Here is a 22,427-nt window from a genome sequence, read left to right on the forward strand (position 1 = left end):
CAGTTTGATGTTGTAGAAAAGTACTCATAACGATGGCGAGAATGGAAATAGCAGGGTCGTAACCAGGTATATTTTTTCATCGCTGATCCCAAATTTTAGCTTTAAATTTTGATTCCTGATCCCCAAAATGTGGCAACATTTGATCCCTGATTCCATTCTGATCCCATCTGATTGGCCGATCCGGATCCCATGACTTGTGACCCGGGATCCCGGGTCCATGATCCCGATCCCGAGGCTGTGATCCCGATCCCAAGGCTGTGATCCCGATCCCAAGGCTGTGATCCCGATCCCAAGGCTGTGATCCCTGATCCCATATACCTGGTTACGACCCTGAAATAGTCATTTCATGGTCATTTCCCGTGCCTACATGTGGCTGACATGCACCGTTATGTTTTGCTTTCACAGAAACTGGAAACAGTCGAAGATGACAGCTACCTTAACTTAGGCTGGGCGGATACTCAGTCACTCAAAAGACAATTCCACGGCGTAGAAAACGTTAAATGGAGGCCATAGAAATGACGAACAAATAAGCGTTCTATAAAGTCTTCTTTACTCAACATCATCCCGATTACACGACGAGCAGGACTGAGCCCCTCCCAGGGGTTTTAGGGAACAAGGGAACTGGAGCATTTATTTTCAGGGAACAGGGGATATTTTCAAATTATTTTCAGGGAACAAAGGAACTCTTGAGTAGATTGTTGGGAACAAGGGAACACCAATCTACTTTCAATAATGTATATTTTTTAACTTTCCGAGCCTCTAAAGTATAACTGAAATACATTACGTACTTGAGTGTCAGGCGAATTAATTTCGAGATGATTATTATTACGAGCTGCAAAAGGCATCTTGGGAATGTTTGTAATAATGTTTCAAAAAATTGACAGGCCAAACCGTGACGTTTGTCACCTTCAAATTTTTGCTTTAACGAGTACGTCCTTCAAAGACCTGCCCTTACGGTGTGAAAGTAGGGGAGGGTCTTAAATAGCCCTCTTAGTAAAGGCTGATTTTTTTATTAAATGACATTTGCTCACGGATAAGGATGTTTTTAAGATTAGGCACTGAAGACAGTACTCTGTTACAATTCTTATGCCAATTTTTTGTTTTTTTTTTTTCTGTAGGGCCGACATTCTTTCGCTGAGAGGGTCCTGTCTAGGAGGTTATCTGGACAACCTCTGTCGCAGGATCTACGCTTGAAGTTTGTAATGTTTTCTTCAAATGTAGATTGTGAAGGATTGGTTCTCAGGAGCCGTAATCAATGGTAATGCTTCGCCTTTGATAAAACCTTTCCAGACACCTGGAGGGTGACAGGAGGTAAAATGCATGTATTGGAAAGTTTCTGTCGGTTTGAAGTGTGTGCGCACATCAAAAATTGAATCTTTCTTGAATCGTATGCCCTTGGAAAAAAAGTTATTTCTGTATCTGAAATTTCAGCCGTGAATTTTATGGTCGGACGATAGTTATTTGCTAGCTCGAGACAACATCTATGTATCTTTTCCAAATTAGCGGCTTTATTGGACGGCGTTCAATGATTTTTTATTCAACCGCGGCCATTGAAATGTTGACAAAAGGTACTGTCATTTTTGTGCCCATTGCGGTACCATGTGTCTGAAGATAGTTTTTCCGTTGAATTAGAAATAAATATCAACGCTAAAAGTACATGACGTTTCGGCGACGACATGTCACCATTATCAAATGCAAATTTTACATGGTACAGAACGATATTTATAGAAAGGAAAGTGTGAAACTAAATTACAATAAATGAGGCGTGGAAAACAGAAAAATGTGCATAACTAAGTAAACAGTTTCGCTGGAATGGAGTCCTTTTGAGTGTTCAGGGATGGTTTCTTTTTCCTTATTAGGAGCATCTCGTAAATTAGGCACTCAAACTTTCGCAAATTGACTGTGAAGGTCGATCGGCTTTTGATTGTGTTGTTCTTGAAGGTGTTTACCAATTACGGAGTATCTGTGCTCCTCGATGCGCAGGTGAAGGTGGCGGCTCGTGAAGCCAATATAATTCGCATCGCACGAATTACATTTATATTCATATACTACACTTTGTTGGTTTACTAGAGAGGGCTTTGTTTCCGTGAACTTCAATTCTTCAGAGATTTTCTTGCTTGTGAAGACTGATGTTATTTCACGATCTATTTTCTTCCCTGGGTCACACAGTTCTCTACGTACGTAGTCAGCCGATTTTTGATCTTTGAATGGCAAGGTGATGCGTACCGGGCTGTCCGTTGGCGCAATACAGCTTTCGTTCTGGTCTTGAGAGGAATGAAATCTGTTAAGGACAGAGTCAATTAATTTCCCGGGATATTTCAGTTTCAGGAATGTGGTCTTTAGTTCCCTACATTCTTGTGCGAAGAGATCCGGCGTGGAAGACAGGCGCGATCAAACATAGTTCTTAAAAGTGATCGTTTATAGCGATTGTCGACGTGATTCTGGTAATGGAGCTCCTGCATACTGCTAGGATCAACAATGTCGAAATCATCATGTGTGTAGTAATGGGTTCGATTCCCGTCGGGGACTCGGATTTTTCTTTGTCCCATGCTCGTGTAATTGTTGAACAACTAATTTTCATTATCGATCACCAAGCTTAACATTTACCATCTTTATTATTTATTTGGTTATGTAAGGTTGTCGTTTTCCTCGCTGCTCCGCTTCCTCGCGTCGATTCAGGCAAGAGTAGAGTTTATCCTCATTAGTGGGTATTCAGTTTCATATAATATTTGTCTGACTCGTTACGCGGTTACTGTTTCTTCGAACAGATCAAGAGTTGTGAAGAAACCATACACTTCTTTGATAATTTAGTTGGCTGCCCCGTTCGCTAGGGAGCTAAGGCACTATGTCGTAAACACTTGCGTCGCTACTCGGAAACTGGGGCAGCAAAAAAAAAAAAAAAAAATCACAAAAATTAACATGTGGTTGAAATTTTGAAAAGGAAACATCTATTTCTGTAAAAACATTGATACTTTGCATACTAGCAGGGAACGGGTGTTGAGGAGGTGTTGAGAGGACATCATAAACCCATCTCGTCCCCAGTTATTTTCGGTTCACTACCACTGCCTGGTCGCCCAGGCTTTCTTGGCCTGGTTGCCCAGCGTCGGCAGCGTGTTCTTCCTCAAAATGGCGGACGGCGATTTAATAGATTTAATATCGCAGGACGCCGGAGAAAACGACTGAACAGAGTATTTAGCACGCACATTGGCGTTATTTTCTTTAATTTGTTGACATTGCTCAATAAGATGCAAGAGCATTTAATATATTAAGTTTTGTTCTGCAACTGTGCAAGCCTTTTATAATATACATGTGCCCAAGATATACACTTCAGATTAATATATTGAACTTTCTTAAGTTCCAATTATCCAAAAAGAACAATGATTGATGATATTTAATAATATTTGTATGAAATATTGATATATTAAAGTACAAATTCTTTCTTTCTTGGGAAGAATGTATTTTGAAGAGCGCTCAACTCATTTGATCGAGGAGCATAAATAATATTAACTTGACAAGAGGTCAGGCTTCAGTATACATCGTTTTATTGCGACAGCTCTGTTTCGTATGGACCTAAATTAATAGGTCCACACTCATCAGGCAACTTTAACTTTAACCAACCAGTCGTTAAAGTTGCCTGATGAGTGTGGACCTATTAATTTAGGTCCATACGAAACAGAGCTGTCGCAATAAAACGATGTATACTGAAGCCTGACCTCTTGTCAAGTTAATATTATGATATATTAAAGTAGCAACTTTTGAAGTTTTAGTAGCAACTTTTTGGGTTTTTGGGCAACATTTTAGCGACAATAGAAAGCAAGGGACCGCGGACGAAAATGCTTTTCTTGTCTCAACATTTTAGCAACTTTTTTGGCTTTAAAAAGAGCAACTTTTCATGATTTTGCGAGCACAATCTGTCTAGGCCTACTTGACATCACCATGGCAACGGCATTTTGACAGGCGTGTTTTCCCAAATTTGTAATTTTGCGTGTTTCTGTTAATAAAAATCAACTTAAATGGAATTATTTTTACATTTTTACGGGTTTAAAGCACTTTTTTATTTATTTTGAGGATTTTGCAGTGATTTTGGGTGGTTTTCTGGCATTTTGGAAAAATTTTGAAATCCAAGATGGCGGATCCAAGATGGCGGCTGTTTTGACATCATGATATAATTGTCACGTGATGTGACGTCACCATCCCACGTGACGTATACCAAAAGAAAGAGTTTCGGACATACAATACATCCTACAAGTTTCATGGTGATTGCTTAAATATTCTGGAAGTTACATAGGGGACTTCCGAAGGCCCCCCCCCCCTCCCCTCCCCGGTCTGAGAAGGTCCAAAAAAGCCCGGTCTGAATAGGGTTAAACACTTGGTCGGTATAATGTAATGTGCATTCTAAATTTCTGTACATTTTATGTCGATTGTTAACCAGGAAACTTCCTTGCTCGTAGAACATGCACCGATAAATTATGCAAGTGTTAACGGCTCCTAAAGATCGCGCAGGTTATCTCGATTAAAAAAGTGCTATGGTAGAACATGTACAGTGTATGTTAACTCTCAGTAAGCAGCTACATATAGGAAAGTAATATTTTATTGTTCTAAAAAATCACTGCATCGCAGAAAAAATGAAACAGGTAAAAGAAATATAATACCAGTAATAGTGCTGTGGTTTTGTTTCATTTAATCAAGTCACCCTATAGAGCTATGGACGATTAGTGCATAGTCACAAGTCATGAGAAAGTAAGTGATTTTTGATAAAGAATCGCGAGAAACGCAACAATTTCGTGTAAAGTGCGCTATTCTAATGTGGAGGCCGGGATAGATTAATACGTTAAACTGTACGAGTGCCACCCAACAGAAAATAATAACAAATTTCAGTTTTGTACTGGAAGCAGCGAGCCAATTATGTCACGTTTTTAATACAAGGGAATGCCACAACAATGACGATGACAAAAACAACTTTATTAAATTGTTTTTTTTTTTTTTTGCTATACATAGTCAAACAATTCTTAAATATAAGTAAATACTGGATGGAGCAATTTTTAATGAATGTCGAAAGTAACTTGCGTTGCTTTGGTTTTGCACTACTACGCTTTGTGATTGGTTTAAAAAAACTGGTGCCAATTTCTCAATCAATAAGAAGTAAAACCGAAATCAATCCACGGTGACTGACTGACGCACGTTTCCCGCGCTTTGCGTCGGCTACATGAATTTGCTTCGTGTTTTGATTGGTTCTCTGGATATTGCCAGTGTCGTTTATGACTGGCCCAAGTGATTACTTTGGTTTTGGTTTTATAATTTATGACAATAGAAAATCGCTCTAACCATGAAATACAGATCTAAGTCAAGTGATACTATTTAAAACATTTTTGGCATGCCAAGTCTCTACACCACCATGTTGGCCAAAATAAGTACTAGGGGTATCAAATGGTCTTTGCGAGCATTTGCGAGCATGCGAGCACAGCGTTTTTCTTTGCGAGCACGAGCATTGACAAAAATTAGCCTTGCGAGCAACGAGCACTTTTCAAAAACCTACCTACACTAAAAAACGAGCATGCGAGCACTTGTAAAAATGAAAAAATTACCATTGATGAAGGGCAAAACTCGAAACGTTTGGGTTTAATGATCGTGGCACTTTATTACAACAAAAATGGGCACGCAGCGAACGAAAATGTTTTGCTTCGAAACCTAGTATCTACAAACCGTCCAAGAATAGTATTCTTGTTAACCACAATTTTACATATCAGGCACGTTTGGCTAAAAAGTGAATCTTATCTTATCTTATCTTATCTTATCTTATCTTATCTTATCTTATCTTATCTTATCTTATCTTATCTTATCTTATCTTATCTTATCTTATCTTATCTTAGTCTTATCTTATCTTATCTTATTTTTTTTTTTTCTTTTCCCCCCCCCCCCTTTTTTTTTTTTTTCTTAACTGGTTTTCGATTTTTGAAGATGTAAATTAAATGTATTCATATATTTTTTTTAATTTTAAGATTTTTTTTAGATTTAAGAGACAGCGCTTACAACCCCCCTTTTCCACCCAAGCTCCTCTATTTCAATATTTATTTGTACTGACCTTCCTCATTATTTACGCATATTTCATCTCTTGGTTCGATCCTGCGCATAGGCCCCATAGAATTTCCCAATGTCCCCACATGAAAGGGGTTATTCTCTGCAGACTGTTCCACAGAGCTTGTACCACACATAAGCTTCCTCAGGAATACCCTGAAATCTTTCATTTGCACAACGTAGATTCCAAAATTGATGGCGCAGTTTGAAAGTGCGACCACTCCGCTCGCGTAGCGAATAACAAAATCTCTTTGAAAGTCAACTTTGGGTTTGGCGATCAAGTTGTACGTTATATAACCAAAATATGCAAAATAGGGAATGATGAAAGCAAACGTAACTGTAGCGAGAAGTAATGTTCCCCGAATTTTTGCAGCCCTCAGTCTTGCCCTGATTGGATTATTCACCTGGATGGAAACAGTCATTCTTACTTTGATCCACACCCTTCTTATTAATGTGATATTCACAACAATGAGAAATATGCTTGGGAGAACATATATTACTACAATAAATGAAAGGAACATAATTCGAAATGGTAAATATTCTTTATCATACTTGCAAACAACTGTGAAATGTGTCTCGTTTAGGTCGTGTCTTATCCCATTAAACGTAACAGCGGGGAACAGAGTTATGGCAAATCCAACAGCCCAGGCGAGGAAAATCAATTTACGAACCATTGAGGCTCGTAGGGTGCGTGGCACTCTCCTTAACGAGAAATATTTTTCCATACCTATCACTACTAAATTGAAAATAGTAATGATGGGAAAAACAATGCTAAAAAAGCGAACTATCTTACAGGCCCAGCGACTTTGAAAGATGTCAAAATGAATCTGGATACAAGTTAGGGGGAGCGATACCAAGGCGCATAACATGTCTGAGAGAGCTAAGCTCTTTATGTAAAAATTGAAATTTTTCACGAAGCGACTTGACTGCAAGTAAGGTGTCTGCTGCCTCGAAGAAACGAAATGCAGTATTAAACTACCCCCTACGAAGCCTATCACACCCGCAGTCACCATTGATATCGATAAGGCAAGCTTTGTCGTAAATCCCGCCGGTATGAAGATGTAGAGCGGTGAAGCTTCATGTCCTGAAACATTGCCCAACGAGGAGACATTTTTGCTGTCGCCCAGATCCACGTCTGGAATGCCAGCCATAGGAACCTGGAAATTTATAAGAGTTAATGGTTCATAGACACTTTCAAATTTATCACTGACCCTTTGAACCCAGACATGTCTGTAAAATTAATGTTTCTTTCGTTTCTTTAGCGCAGCGATAACGTTATGTATATATTATGTATATAATATGTAATATTATCAAGCATAAACAAATTATTATGGCATGAACGTTAATTTCAAATAATAAATTACCTATTAAATGACAAAAACCAACCAGATTTTCACTTACCTGCAAGGTATTTACTGAAATCAATATGCAATCAAAAAAGAGACTCTTTTTCGACCTACAGTATGACAATGAAAAAACAATCAATGCGACACATGAAGTTAAATGTTTGCAAAACTGTTGATGTTTATGTTTGGGCAAAGAAGAATGAATTGGTGGATGTTAGTGGAGACAGAGAAGAATCTTAAAAATTTTATAACACATTATTTAGTATAAACACCGATAATTACAAATTATATATATCGTTTTTAAACATTTTTTTCAATGCAAGGAAAAGATCAATCGATCATTAAAACATTGCTAAAATAAACCATCTATAAGTTAAATGGTATCACTTACCGCTTTGCAGCGAAATGTGTCTCCCATTTTCAGTTGCTGACGTTAGTCGACAGCACTTGAGAGCAAGCAGAAGATTCTTCACTTTCACGATGAAGATCTACAAAATGATGAAAAAGATTCCTAATTATATAAAATCTGTCTATTTCCATCAAAGCAAAGTCAAAACCAAGAGTGACCATCTGGGTTTTCACTCTCAAAATCTTTATGTATATTTTTATCATGTGGTATACTATTTTTTCTTTTTCCTGTTTTTACTTACGTTTTTGCGTCTTTATTCCTTTTTCCCAGGTATAAGAAGGCAAAAATAATAACAATAAAACCTCTTCTGTCAGGCTTAAGCGTAATCCGTATTTGTCGAACTTTCAAGGGAAAGGAAAATTTGTTTTAGAAATCGGAATTAAAATTGCAGTGTTCGACTGTGTGACGTAAGTTCAAGGGAAACTACTATTGCTACGAGTTCTCACGGCAGGTGATTCGAGAAATCGAGGGTTCGAGATATCGAAGACAAAAACAGTAGGTTCTCAATAACGAAGCGCGCGAGGTCTCAAAACAGAATGCAAATGAATATAGCCCCCACAAGGCTCAGAAAACATCAGCGTGTTCTGAGCGAAATATAACGAATCTAGGTGAAGTTTTCGTTTTATGAAAGTGTTTTAGGAACACCGGCTGTTTTAGAAAGTGTTTTATGAAAAAAGGCCGCCATTTTGTTTTTTTTTGTCTGAGTCGTTACGTCATCCGCGCGCTTGGCTATTTGTTACAGCTGCGAATGTGTGGTGCTACCCCACGTGCAGAAGTACTTTTGCATTATCCTGGGTATTATCGTATTAAAGTGGCTTTTAGCACAGACTTAAAAAGCAGGCATTTGCGACTTATTGCTCTCAAAATAGAGAAAAAACAAACCGCCTTGAAAATCTGTTTATATCAGTAATGAAAGATGTTTAAAGCACTGAACGCGAGTTTAATCTCACACGGAAATGTCTAAAAACTTTGGATACAAATTTACTAAATAATTAAGTTAATAGATAGTCAAGAAGAAAATTTGTAACAAATCAAATATTTCGGAGAGCACTTGCTGTGAGAAAAAAAGCATATGATTTAACTGGTTTTCGTTCAAATTTAAGTGCTTGTTTAGTGCAGACTTATTAATTTAATTCAATTTGAAATTTAAACACTGCTATCACTTTCATTTTTCGCTGTATAATGCTGTAATGAAGAAGTCTCAAAGAAAATGGCATGCCAGACGTCTGCAAACTTTGCCGACGGCTTAGATCTGCAATGGAACAGATACCGCTCAAATAAATTTGTACACCATGGATGAAAATTCGGGAAAAAAGACAAAACCTATCCTTATTTTGCTACATATCTTGTTATGGTTTCATACAGAACAAGAATTAAATTAGAGATGGTTACTTACACACATACTGTTCATAAATGCAGCGAAACAAGCAAAACGAGCAGTATCTTGGCATCAAAACCGGATAAGTGATTCTCAAGGACAAATGCACCTTTGCTTAATTATACCCGATTCAATGTGATGCGAAGACATACAGTTTTGTTTTGTTTTTATTTTTCATTACCGGATTTACCTCATTCAATGTGATGTTTTGTTTTTCACATTTCTGAGACATCCACGAATATAGTAATTATCTCCCTTGTTATGACAAGGCACGTCCCAAACTGCAGTTTCCCGTACATTTTGGCGAAGGTCTGTCCATAGGACAGGTTTGTTTTGTTATTCACTTTCCTAAAACACCAACGAATATAAAAAAGCCAAAATTTACCACGATACGCTACCTAAAATTCCCAGCGTGACCCAGTGGAGTACACGGCATTCACACAGACCTCACCATTCTATTTAAGAGCAGCCTGCTTGATAATTCAGCCAGTTCCAGTAAAGTTTAATTTAGGTCGCAGTACCCTTGCTTGGAGATTTCGCCCCACCCTCCTCCCCGCAGCGATGGAACATATTCTCTCATGGTCTGCCGACTCGCAAAGCCTCGGGCCGATTCTCCCATATCTTAGTGCATCTCGGTCCATTTGGCTTTATGTGTGGGTGGACCTGGTGAGAATATATTACGCTCTAAACTGTAATTTCCCGTACACATTGTATACTATAGCGAAGATCTTGATCAATTAGGATTTCGAAGCTGATAATAGGCAATAATCAGCAGTTTATGTCCGCGTCCAGAATTTAGTGGAATCAATCTCACAAAATGTTCACACATAAATATATCTCAGTGTACATGTCTGGCGAATTTTTCAGTTTTTCATTTTATAAAAGTGTTTGGATACGTTTATAACATCACAGCAAATCAATTTGATTCAAGAACAATTTTTTCCTTCCATTGTTACATATTCACGTATATCCTTTACCCAGGGGCGTAGCCAGGGAAGGGTTTTAGCACCCCCCCCCCCTCCCCTCCCACTTTTGGGCTATAACAATGGCTTTTATTACAGTAAGAAAATTTATCGAAACACTCCTTTCTGAATTCCACGAAATTAGATCTTAGTAAAGACAAAGTGTCGCATACGTTTAAAAATGGTATCGGTTTTAAATTTTGACCACAGAGCCAGGTTGCATTTGAACCCTGCTCACAATTTAATACCTTTCTTAAAAATATCCATAATTATATGGATATATAAAAGACTTTGTCGCCTTTAAAAGTGTTTGCAAAAATCATTACCGTCGTCAAGGAGGCGAAACATCATATTCGTCTTTACACGTAGTCCATTTCCCTTTATGATCGATTGGTCTTGAGAATCCCATGGGAAAATATTTCTCCTCTCACCAGCTTACAAGGTTTGACCCCAGGGGCCAGTTGCATATCAGTGCTGTTAGCTTCAGCTGTTAATTTCTAACTCCTTTCTTAAACAACAACAACTTTTTTCGATCAAACGAAATGAAAAATGATTTAAATCCTGAAATGGACGCCATTGTAATTATTGTCATTTAAATACTTTGACACTAGAACTTTCTTTCTGCTTCTGGAGATCCTTGTGAAGCTGACAGAAGCTTAAAAGTCCTGTCAGTCATTTTATTCATGAGAAACAACAATACTTTATGACGTTTACCTCGTTATGTATTCCTCCCCATGCACGGTAATGAAATTCCTCCCCAAAAAAGGACGAAAACATACCTACCCTATTAATCCTTTGAAAGGACAGAAAGATCACATCATATCGAGTTCTTAACACAGAGATAACTTGTTACGAAGTTTTGACTGATTTAAAAGGTAAATATTGAAAATCAAGCTTCTTATGCAGTAAATCACATTTATAAACAAAAATGTACAGCACTAACAGTAAGATACGTAATGTGGCTTTTCTGGATTTGGTGTATGAACGTCAAATGAGTGGCAGGCAGCCAATATTTTCCTTTTGAAAACCTGATTCTGTTCGTTTCGCAAATTTAATCAGGCCTGCTTTGAAACTTCCTGACAGATAGGCGATCGCATATAAATTAAAAGAAGAAAGAGGAGGGAATGTAAGAATCCTGTTTTAAGATCAACCTTATAATTAAGTTTAGTTGTTTTTTTTATGCATTGACTATTCCAGCGAAGTGACTAATGATTGCCGTTACTACGACAACTAACAGTGTCTCCATCGAGTTTTAGAATATAGCCGCTGTATACGCGCGATGGAATTCTAGCGGGTATTATTTTTAATAGAACATAGCTGAAACTATAGAAGCCCGGTACCCCGGATGTGCGAATTGTTTGTCGAATTTCGCTGGACGCGCGACTTCGTCGACTTCACCTCTATTCTCTTGCTTTGTTGTTTAAATGTTGCTTTAAACAAGGCATAACTAATCGATGACATCAATGACATCAATAAAATCAATGAGTAATCAATAAGTAATCGATAGGTAATCAGTTGATTAGTCATTGATTATTGCCGATGATCAATGAGTAATCGATGACTAATCGATAGGCCACAAAATTTTTGGTTATCGATTAGTCATCGATTGCATCGATTAGTCATTGATTGCATTGATAAGTCAATGATTTCATTCATTACTCATTGGTATCATCTTATTCCGGTGCGTAATGTAACTACTTATGCCGGCTGTTTCCTAAGCCGAAGCAGTTTTACTTTGCTGGCAAACATCAACCGAACAAAATCTATAACCACATAGTCGATTCTTGTCAGCGTACTTGTTAGTTTCATTTTCAGACTGGTTGGTTCCTGTTCAGTTGTTTTGTTACTGAATAAAGAGTTGGGTAAAGTGAAATATTGCACAATTAAGAAGCTTCTGTTTTTGTGATAAGCACTTCACGTTTCGCCGGACATGCCGGAAGGTTATGTGACCTTTTATGAATGCGTAATTTGTCAACAGGAACGCCAGTTATGAAGAAAAATACGTCTAACACAGATAAAAAAAGATCACAAACGAAAAAGATGGTACAAGAAAGCAAAATCTTTTATCTTTTGTGCGCAGTATAGTAGTCAATGAGCAATCGATGGGTCATCGATGAGTTATTAATAACATAGGTAATCAATTAAATCAATGAGTAATCGATGTCATCGATGAGTTATCAATAGGCCACAAAATTTTTCGGCTTCGATTAGTCATCGATTACTCATTGATCATCGCCAATAATCAATGACTAATCAACTGATTACCCATCGATTACTCATTGATTACCAATTGATGTCATTGATCATCGATTAGTTATGCCTGGTTTAAAGCAGCAAGTTTTATCAGAAGCGTTTTACATGCTTAAATGGAAGTAAGACAGTGCCAAAGGAAGCGACAGATGAAGAAAGAATCGTTGAAATTTGTTGTTTTTCTTTGGAGTTGTGTACGCCACTATTTTGCCGTGAACTGCCGAAATTGATTGGAAATTATTTAGCAAAACAAGCCGGACTCTAGAAACGCTTTGAGGTAAGAAACCTTTTTTAGCCACAATCTGAAGACAGAATACTCCACTTTTGTTCTTTTTAAATCGAAATTAGTGGCGAATTTGAAAAACTTGGTGCGAAACGAACGCATGGAAATTTTTCATTTGAATGAAATTGAAGTAGGCTTAAATGCGTAAGTATTTCAACTAGATTTGTCGGCTTTGTGAGAATCTTTTGGTAGTCGGAGAAAGGACTATAAATAGGAAATATGAATGAAATGGTATCTTGTTTTATTTATAAAGAAGCCGCCAAAGAAAAGAATAAACTAAACTTTCACTTTGACCGATGTTGCGTGCGTTTGTAAATGCCGTGAGCGGCCGCGAGTCTTGTAAGTTCTGTGCTCTTTTAATGCTATATTCTAAACCCACTAGAAGATGGTTTTCCTATGTCCTATAAGAAAATAATGCACTTTTGAGGTCTATAAAAGCAGCTGAATGCCCTCGCCTACGGCTCGGGCATCCATGCACTAGCAGCTTTTATAGACCTCAAGCGTGCATTATTTTCTTATAGAACATGGAAGACCGTCTTCTAGTAGGTAAATAGAAACACAATTTTTAACCAATCAGCGCACGTATTTACTTCGTGCTATTTTCTAAAAGAAATTGAAATTCATAGTCATTCATAGATATTTGTTATCACCTGGTGCACGTGAAAAGGTCGAACACGGAATTGTTGCCCCCATTTTGCTGAGGTTCGTGAGCGTTGTTTTTGTCTGACCAGTGCACATATGTTAAAAAAAGGTATAGGTAAATTAGAATTTGACAGCGGGAAACAGGTTTGAAATAAAAGTTTTCAAATTTTGACCACAGAGCGAGGTTGCATTAAATATGTCTATTATCCTTTCTAAAATAAATCCATAACAATATAAATGTATATATAGGACTTTGTCGCCTTTTTACGTGTTTGTAAAAATCATTACCGTCGTCAAGGAGGCAAAACTCCATATTTAAATGCTAAAATGACGGTAACTGTATTATTGTCATTCAAATACTTTCACACTAGAACTTTGTTTCTGCTTGTGAAGATCCTTGCGAAGCTGACACTTAGACGCTTTTAAAAGTCCTGTCAGTCATTCTATTCATGAGATACAACAATGCTTTATGACGTGACGTCGTTATGTTTTCCTCCCCATGCACGATAATGAAATTCCTCCCCATAAAAGGACGAATACATACCTACCCTATTAATCCTTTGAAAGGACAGAAAGCTACACGTCACATTTAGATCTTTACAGAGAAATAACCTGTAACGAAGCTTTGGCCGACTTTAAAGGTAAATATCAAAAGAAAAGCCTTTTTGTGCAGTAAGTCACACTTGTAACAAGAACTTACAACACTAAAAGCTAGGTGAGTAATGTGGCTTCTCTCGATTTGGTGTACGAACGTCAAGTGAGTGGCAGCGAATCGGCGGCGCGGCCAGGGGGGGCCGACCGCCCCGGGGGGGGGGGGGACCGCCGAGAGGGGGCCAGGGGGGCCGCGGGAGCGCCCAGCCCGAGCGCCCGAGCGCCCCCCCAGGAGCGCCCAGGGCGGAAAGAAAAATACGGTAATTTCTTTTTGTGAACCTGCTCCTGTTTGTTTCGCAAATTTAAACAGAGCTACTTTAAAACTTCTTGTCACGTAATTTCACGCTCGCTCATAAGGGATGGAACGGAAATGGAAAGGGCGAGGGAAGGAGGGAAAAGAAAAAGCAGGGTAGCATTAAGAGGCGAGCGCGAAAGGAATAAACAACAAGTCTCTTAAGTGCTTTCTAATAGCTATCAGTGATTTATCTTTGTGTTTGAGTTGCAGAAATTTTCAAGCCAAAATGGATGCTCGAATTGTCGCCTTCTTTGTGTTGCTTTGCCTGTCAACTGGTTACAGTCTAGAGAATGATAACGGAAATGATGACATTTTGGATCAGCTGGTGAAGGAAACAGATACTTTGAAAGAAGGGCCTGAAATGGCAAGTCTTTTTTTTTCGTCGTTTTTGCTCTATTTGTTCCATTTGCGGATTTAAATCATCATAACTTGCTGGCAAACTTTGAATTAAAAAATCGGCTTCTTTTATGACACATTAGAGGTATTGACTGGTCAGTTTTTGACAGGATTACAGTTTACTGTCTTCTAACCGATACGCAAACTCTGCCACAAAATCATGATTCTTCCAATTTGACACTTACGAGGCTACATATATCACCGCCGTTAAGTGCAGTAAAATGAACTGCAAGCGACCTTTAACGCTGTTGGGAAGAACTTAACGTGTGTTATTAAACCAAAATATACAATGAATTATCTATTAGATGGCGTTTATTTAATTCATACTTTATATTTTGACTTTTTTTCAGATGGTGGAAAGAAACATTTTGAAAGAAGCGCCTGAAGTGGTAATTTTTTGTCGTTTTAATTTTGTTCTATATTTGTCGCGCAGGCTAGGGTTTCGATCAAACTGGTCTATGGTAAAATCACTTTTTTTTTCTTATGAAAACAAATCTCTCAAACGTTATTGAAACGACTTGTATTATTTAGTAAAACCATTAACCAGAAAAGTTGACAGCGCCTAACTTAATGAACTAAAATATAGAAAGTTTTCAGCCAATCTATCTAAACTCGTTTACTTGTGTGTATGCTAATCTGCCTCGTCAGCTTGTACAAACACAAGCGCCGAATGTGAGTTTTGAAGGACATTGAACAAAAACAAAAAGGATGATAAACGGCATGAAAAGGTATATTGTACATTTGAATATATTGTTCTTAATTCTTGCTGTTAATACTTTGACTTCTTTTGCAGAACGCGGACCAGGCAAGGGATAACCCGTAAGTTAATAACGATCTTTTGGATCAAAGTATATACGCGTGTCGTTTGATTCGAGCTCGAGGTTTGAAACTTAGTGCTTGTTTATGCATTCGATCATCACATTTCACACCAATGGTCTCCTATTAAAATGATGAATAAAAAGAAGAAGTGAGTGCCCTGGGATCATAACTGCAATTCAATGCTGACACAAAGCTGCTCAAAATTTCCAGAAATAGGTTGCTCGAAATTTCTTAAAGAGTTAATTGACCAAAAGTTGCCATGGAATCCGAAGTTGCTCCAAGCAATCCAAACGTTGCTTTTGTCAAAAGAACCTTTTGAGTTGTACTGCAATAGAATTATCTAAATAACAATATAGGGCTGTTTACATCGATGGTTCCTTTTTTTCCTGGCGTGTTTTTGAAAAATTATCCTCGGAAGTTAAAAGTGCTCGCAAACGTTTGTATTTTTGGGTTTTGTTTATTTTATGGTTTTCTTTCATGTTGTTATATATAAATATAAGATATATTAAATTGTTGGTATTGTTTGCCTTTCCTATTAGTCCCGAAACGTCATCTTCAGCTTATTAGTGAAATCTGGACGGCACTTTTGTCATCTGCATGGGGAGAAGAATTTGCTTCCGATGTTACCAATAACAGAGGGTTAATGTTAACACGGATTAATATGTTATGAGCTCATATCATTTGAGGTTATTTAAAAACCAACGGCTAAATTGTTTGTAACCAGGATAAATTATGTAAGACTATATATTAAACAGGGAAGAAATAAAAGTAGGATACAAAATTGTTGCTCTTTTGACTTGTTAACGTTTTCTGTCGTTCCCGGACTTGCCACTTACTCTTTATTGTTGCCCCCTTTTTGCTGAGGTTTGTGAGCGTTCTTTTTGTCTTACCAGTGTCACATACGTTAAAAAAACGGTATTGGTAAGTTGGAATTTGACAGCGGGAAACAGGCTTGAACCCTGCTCGTGATTTAATATGTCTAATATCCTTTCTTAAAAAAATATCCATAATTATATAGATATATATAGGACTTTGTCGCCTTTTAACGTGTTTGTAAAAATCATTATCGTCGTCAAGGAGGCGAAACTCCAAATTTACTTGTCCATTTACTTTTTGGCCTTAAGAATTCCATGGGGAAATATTTCTCCTATTTATTTTATATTCTATTCTTAAATAATAACAATTTCTTTCGATCAAACGAAATGAAAAATGATTTAAATGCTGAAATAAGCGCAACTGTATTATTGTCAGTCCAATACTTTCACCCTAGAACTTTGTTTCTGCTTGTGAACCTGACGGACGATTTTATGTTTTGTCTGATTTGAATTCAGTTTAACATCTGTAAGTTACTGTACGTCAGATTTTTGTTAAGCTTATACAGAATGTGAACAGGGTAACGTCCTGTGCAGCGATAAATTATCTTAGTGTTCTCCTCAAGATTGCGCAGCTTCTTTCGATTAAAAGAATGTTGCGATAGTGATCTATGTTTACTCTTGTTTAGCAGCTACGCATGGGACAAAAATATTTTATCGTTTTACATAAATCATCGCATTGCAGAAAAATGAAACCGCTACAAGGAAAAAAGTACCAATTATAGTGCTGTGGTGCCGTGGGTTTCATGAGAAGTAATTTCTAGATTTGAACTGAAAAGGTGAACTTAAAAGGTACACTGTTTTATGTTGGAAGCAGAGAGAAAATACAATACGATTTCATGCAAGGGAGACGCCCTGTATTCCATAACAATAACCTGGATGACAATTAAAACTTTATTCAACTGTACTTTTTTCTTCGCGGCCAGAGATTGCCATACAATACTAAGTCATAAATATAATACTAAGTTTGAATACAAGTTAACTGGATAAACACGAAATACAGATATAAGTCAAGTTATACTATTTACAAATAAAAGATTTAAGACGAAATCCGCCAGAACGTAGAGTATTTATTGGAAAATATTATGTACCAAAATTATTTACATATTATTGCAAACTTCTGTGTCACTGTTCCAACTATCTTATCATAAGAAATCATTTCTTACAACACCAAACACCAAAACAAATTTCGAAGTTCCACAGAATTGCTTGAAAGACGATTTTACAAAACAGCTATACGTGATTAGTTTACATGGTTCTTGTCAACTTTTAAATTCATTTTCCCAGCCTCTGATAAGATATTATTGCTGATGTTGTCACGGAAAATTACTTAAATCATTAAATTTTTAAAACGGTAGAAAATAACGCAATATGATTTAAATTATTCTGGTACTTGATTTTTGTCCAACTAAAATTAACATTACTCGATTTCCTGATGGATTCCGTCTTAATTAGAACAAATAAAATAACACGCGTCAACAAACTGTCCTAAAATAATGTTCTTGTTCACCACGATTTTACACTTAAGGCAGACTTTGCCAAAATATCTATCGATAAGGAGAGGATATAGGATCTGTACCATTTAAAGTACACGCTAAACTGAGGGTCGTCAACTCTAAAACACCGGCGGTGTCTCAGTGGCGTATAGTAGAGGGTCATGAAAATATGAATGAACGTTGCCATTGTTTCTGCAAAACTACCCACAACAGTGGTACTATTGAAGTTACAATGTAATATAAACCTATCTCTAGTGGATGACTCAATTCCTTCAGAGTATAATAAATGTTTCTCTAAGACAAGAAATTTTGCTATAAAAGGGAGGCAGTGCAAATTCTTTTGGCCAGTAATGGAGTCAAATGTCCTGCAAAATGAAGATGCAACAAAATCTCCTGAAATTAAAATCGACAAAACTTCGATAAAAGTTGCTGTTGTATTCGCACAATCTTAATAGTACTGTTATAAAAACGCAGGTTTTCTGCTATATTTTAACGTTTTGATGATTGGCTGACAACTGCATGAGAAAATAGGCAGCCCTGACCCCATTTTATACCAAAACTTCTTGTTTAATGTTCACTCAGGGCTGGGAAAGGAAGGTGATTCTACAGGAGAGGTTGCACCACTCTTGCTCATGGTAAACAAACATTTCCATTATGGGTTTCGAAAGCTAACAAACACAATCTCCTCGATATTAGGATAAGTAAATTAACCTACGTTCATTTAAGAATTTATTGCGTTCAAAAGAAATCTTGTTTTGCCGACAGACGACGCCTCCACCCACCTTCTCCACCAAGTTCCTTCCTTTCTTACACTGTTTATAGTGACCTTTCTCGTTATTTAACACATATTTCTTCTCCTGGTTCGATCTTACGCATTTCCATGCACCCCATAGAATTTCCCGATGTCCCTTCCTAAGAGGGGTTATTCTCTGCAGGCTGTTCCACAGAGCTTGAACCACAAATAAGGTTCCTCAGAAATACCCTGAAATCTTTCATCTGCACAACGTAAATAACAAAATTGATAGCGCAGTTGGAAAATGCGAGCACCGCGCTTGCGTAGCGAATAACAAAATCTGTTTTAAAGTCAATATCGGGTTTTGCGATCGTGTTGTACGTTACGTATCCCAAATATGCAAAATAGGGAATGACAAAAGCAAACGTAACTGTAACGAGAAGTAATGTTCCCCGAATTTTTGCAGCCCTCAGTCTTGCCCTGATTGGATTGTTCACCTGGATGGAAACAGTCATTCTTACTTTGATCCACACCCTTCTTATTAATGTGATATTCACCACAATGAGGAATATGCTTGGGAGAACATATGCTACTACAATAAATGATTGAAACATAACTTGAAATGGCAAATATTCTCTGTCGTACTTGCAAACAACTGTGAAATGTGTCTCGTTTAGGTCGTATCGTATTGTAGCAAATGTTGCAGCGGGGAACAGAGATATAGCAAATCCAATGGCCCAGGCAAGGAAAATCAACTTACGAACCGTTGAAGCTCGTAGAGTGCGTGGCACTCTCCTTAACGAGAAATATTTTTCCACACCTATCACTACTAAATTGTTAATAGTAATAACAGGAAACAAAATGCTCAAATAGCGAACTATCTTACAGGCCCAGCGACTTTGAAAGATGTCAAAATAAATTTGGATACAGTTTAGGGGAAGCGTTACCAAGGCGCATAACATGTCAGAAAGAGCTAAGCTCTTTATGTAAAAATTTAGATTTTTCATGAAGCGATTCGACCGCAAGTAAAGCGCCTGTTTCCTTGAAGAAACAAAATACATTATTAAACTGCCCCCTGCGAAACCAACCACACCCAAAATCATCGCTGATATCAGGAAGGCAAGTTTCGTCGTATATCCCACTGGTAAAAAGATGTAGAGCGGTTCAACTTCCTGCCCTGAAACATTGCCCAAAAATGACACATTTTTGCTGTCACCAGAGTTCACGCCTACGATGCCAGCCATAGGGTTCCTGCAAAATGATATATGAAATGGTTTAAAACTCTACTGCTTAGCTACTTAATTACTGATGCGGAGAAAACGTTACTCTTCTGAAACCAAAAATGTGTTTCAGCGATTGAACAATTAAGTTTTCAGTTTCGATTAATTGGACATAAAACCCCCTGTCTAGAACACGAACTTAATGATTTAGAATCGTGTTTTAAGCAAGTTGTTTCCTTCAAAGTTACGCAGGCATTCAATAGTATGGTATTCACTGAATGAAAAAAAAAATATTTTCATTTACCTGTAATTAATGGGATTTACTGAGACCAATTTACATCAAAATAGACCTTTTTCGACCTACGAGGATGAACAGAAATCAATAAACACGTTAAGTCTGCTGTTTGCGAAATTGAGGATGTATTCACCTGATTAAAAAATCGTGCTAACTATTCCACATAGACATGCAAAATAATGTTATATTGTCGTGGATTTTACGGCAGTAAATTTATCCTGTTTTCAAAAAGCACATTGTAAGTCATTTACACTGACGAACGTCTTATTTAAATTCAATGTGAAAAGTACATCGCCCACAGCAATATGTTAAACTAATTTTTCATCTTGTAAATGCACTCTTCTAGATCAGATGGCGATAATTTGCTTTTACGTAAGCTTAAGCACAAACTTAAATTGCAGGTATTTGCGACATATAAGAGCGATTTCACAAACCACGATTCTTACATGCTAATGGGAATCGTGAAATGCTATTGAGGTGAACAAAAAAGAGCGCACGCACCACAGTTGTGCACGGGTGGCTCGCTTATCTACTAATAATTTTCCAAGTTTTAACCGCTAGATTAGGCTGTTAAAGGATCAGAGTCGATTGCCGTTTTCACACTAGAGTAGGACAAATTGTCTAAGACGGGCAAATCGTCTAAGTGTGAAAATTGAACGGACACAGTTTTGAACGTTCAAGTCGTCTGAATTTGTCCTTTGATTTGGTCGCCTGGGAAGACGAGTTTTGAAGAAGACTTGGTCGTCTGGACAGACACGTCGTCTAAAAGCCGTCTTAAATTCACACTAGACGAACAAATCGTCAGACGACTTGTCCGTCTGGACGATTTGTCCGTCTTCTAGTGTGAAAACGGCCAATGGAAAAGTTGTCGAATAGCAAATTCGCGACTTCGCGAGACAGCGAAACTGATATCTTTTCTGCGAGCCTGAGACCTTTTTTTTTAGCCTTACAAAAGAAATGGAGACTCCAAAATGCGTCCCAAGAAAATTGAGACAACAAGACCGCTGAAATATGGCTTGAAAATTCTGCGAGACGAGATTTTTTGAGGGACCGTTCACCACCGCTTAAAAAAAGACGCCCCGTCCCCACTGAAACGGGTAAATTTGAAAACGGAACTTTTTTACCCGGATAGGCCAACCGTCCAAACTGAAACGGCGTTTTTGGTCATGGAAAACGGGACTTGTCAAAAACGCCCTCCAAAGTGGGTATCGTTTTCAAATTTACCTGGGCTAATGTAGACGGAAAACATTTTACGCGGCGTTTTCAAATTTCTCCGTTTTCAAATTTACTCGGGTCAGTGTGGACGAGGCCTTAGATTACTGAAGTTCTGTTTACTGTCCTTTAGCATATCAGGTGAGACATAGGTAGTACGCACGCTGGTATAAAAACAAATTCGGAAATCTGTATTGTTCTTCCTCATTAGCATTTAACGATTCTTATTAACACGTAAATATCAAGGTTTGTAAAATCGCTCTATTGCGCCCAAAACAAGTCAGTTTCATTTTTTTCTATCTATAAGAATAAACTGCGTTGAAAACTTTTATATTTCTGTAAAATTAAAAAAAAAGGATTTCAATTTACGCTTTTATTAAATTGTTTTCGAGATTCATTAACCGCTGATAGTTTTAAGAGGTAGAGGATAAATATGATACCAAGTAAATGCAATCTATGAACGATTAATGCATTTGCCAAGGATGTTTAAAGAATTAAATACGAGTTTTACTTTTTAAATTTTAAAGTCAAAAGACAGTTTAAAAAGGCAAATTTGTTACACATCAACTATTAAAGAGGGATTTATACCGTTTTCAAATTTAAGATGTGCTTGACAAATTCTGTACTCGTGGCAAACTAATTGATTAAATTTAATGTGAAATGTAAACACTGTCATCACTTACATATTTCGAAGTATAATGAGCTGTAGTGAACAGTTTTCAAAGAAATGCCATGCCAGGAGTCTGCGAACTGTGACAGATAGGAACTGAAATGGAACAAAGCTTAAATGAATAAGTATGTTATGGAAAAGGTAAACTAGGGAAAAGGAAATATAATTATCCTGATGTAGTTAACTTATCTTGTTATGATTTCAAAATTAAACAAAACAAAAACAAAACAAAAATTTAACAAGATATAGTTACTTACACACAACCTGTTCATAAATGTGGCAAAACGAGCATAGTGAACAGTATTTCGGCATCAAAACAAGGAAATGTTTCTGAAGGACAGTTGCACCTTCGCTAAATTATATATCTGACTCAATGTGATGAGGCAGGTTTGTGCTGTTTTATTTTGTTTTGTTATTTACTTC

General features: G+C 37.4%; 2 protein-coding genes across 2 annotated transcripts; both read right to left on the minus strand.

Annotated features, from left to right (window-relative positions):
* Window positions 1-6,068: 6,068 nt before the first annotated feature.
* LOC144656306 (uncharacterized) lies at window positions 6,069-7,555 on the minus strand. Its single transcript, XM_078516536.1, has 2 exons — window positions 7,477-7,555; window positions 6,069-7,232 (listed from the first exon to the last, which is right to left on the minus strand). The coding sequence occupies exon 2, from the start codon at window positions 7,224-7,226 to the stop codon at window positions 6,069-6,071; it is 1,158 nt and encodes a 385-aa protein (XP_078372662.1). The 5' UTR covers window positions 7,227-7,232; window positions 7,477-7,555.
* Window positions 7,556-18,786: 11,231 nt separating this feature from the next.
* On the minus strand, window positions 18,787-22,100 carry LOC144656307 (pyroglutamylated RF-amide peptide receptor-like). The gene is made up of 3 exons (XM_078516537.1): window positions 22,018-22,100; window positions 20,132-20,187; window positions 18,787-19,858 (listed from the first exon to the last, which is right to left on the minus strand). The coding sequence occupies exon 3, from the start codon at window positions 19,849-19,851 to the stop codon at window positions 18,787-18,789; it is 1,065 nt and encodes a 354-aa protein (XP_078372663.1). The 5' UTR covers window positions 19,852-19,858; window positions 20,132-20,187; window positions 22,018-22,100.
* Window positions 22,101-22,427: the final 327 nt, after the last annotated feature.

This window comes from Oculina patagonica, chromosome 6 (assembly GCF_052425735.1).
Source record: "Oculina patagonica isolate OP01 chromosome 6, crgOcupat, whole genome shotgun sequence".
Classification (NCBI taxonomy): Eukaryota; Metazoa; Cnidaria; class Anthozoa; order Scleractinia; family Oculinidae; genus Oculina; species Oculina patagonica.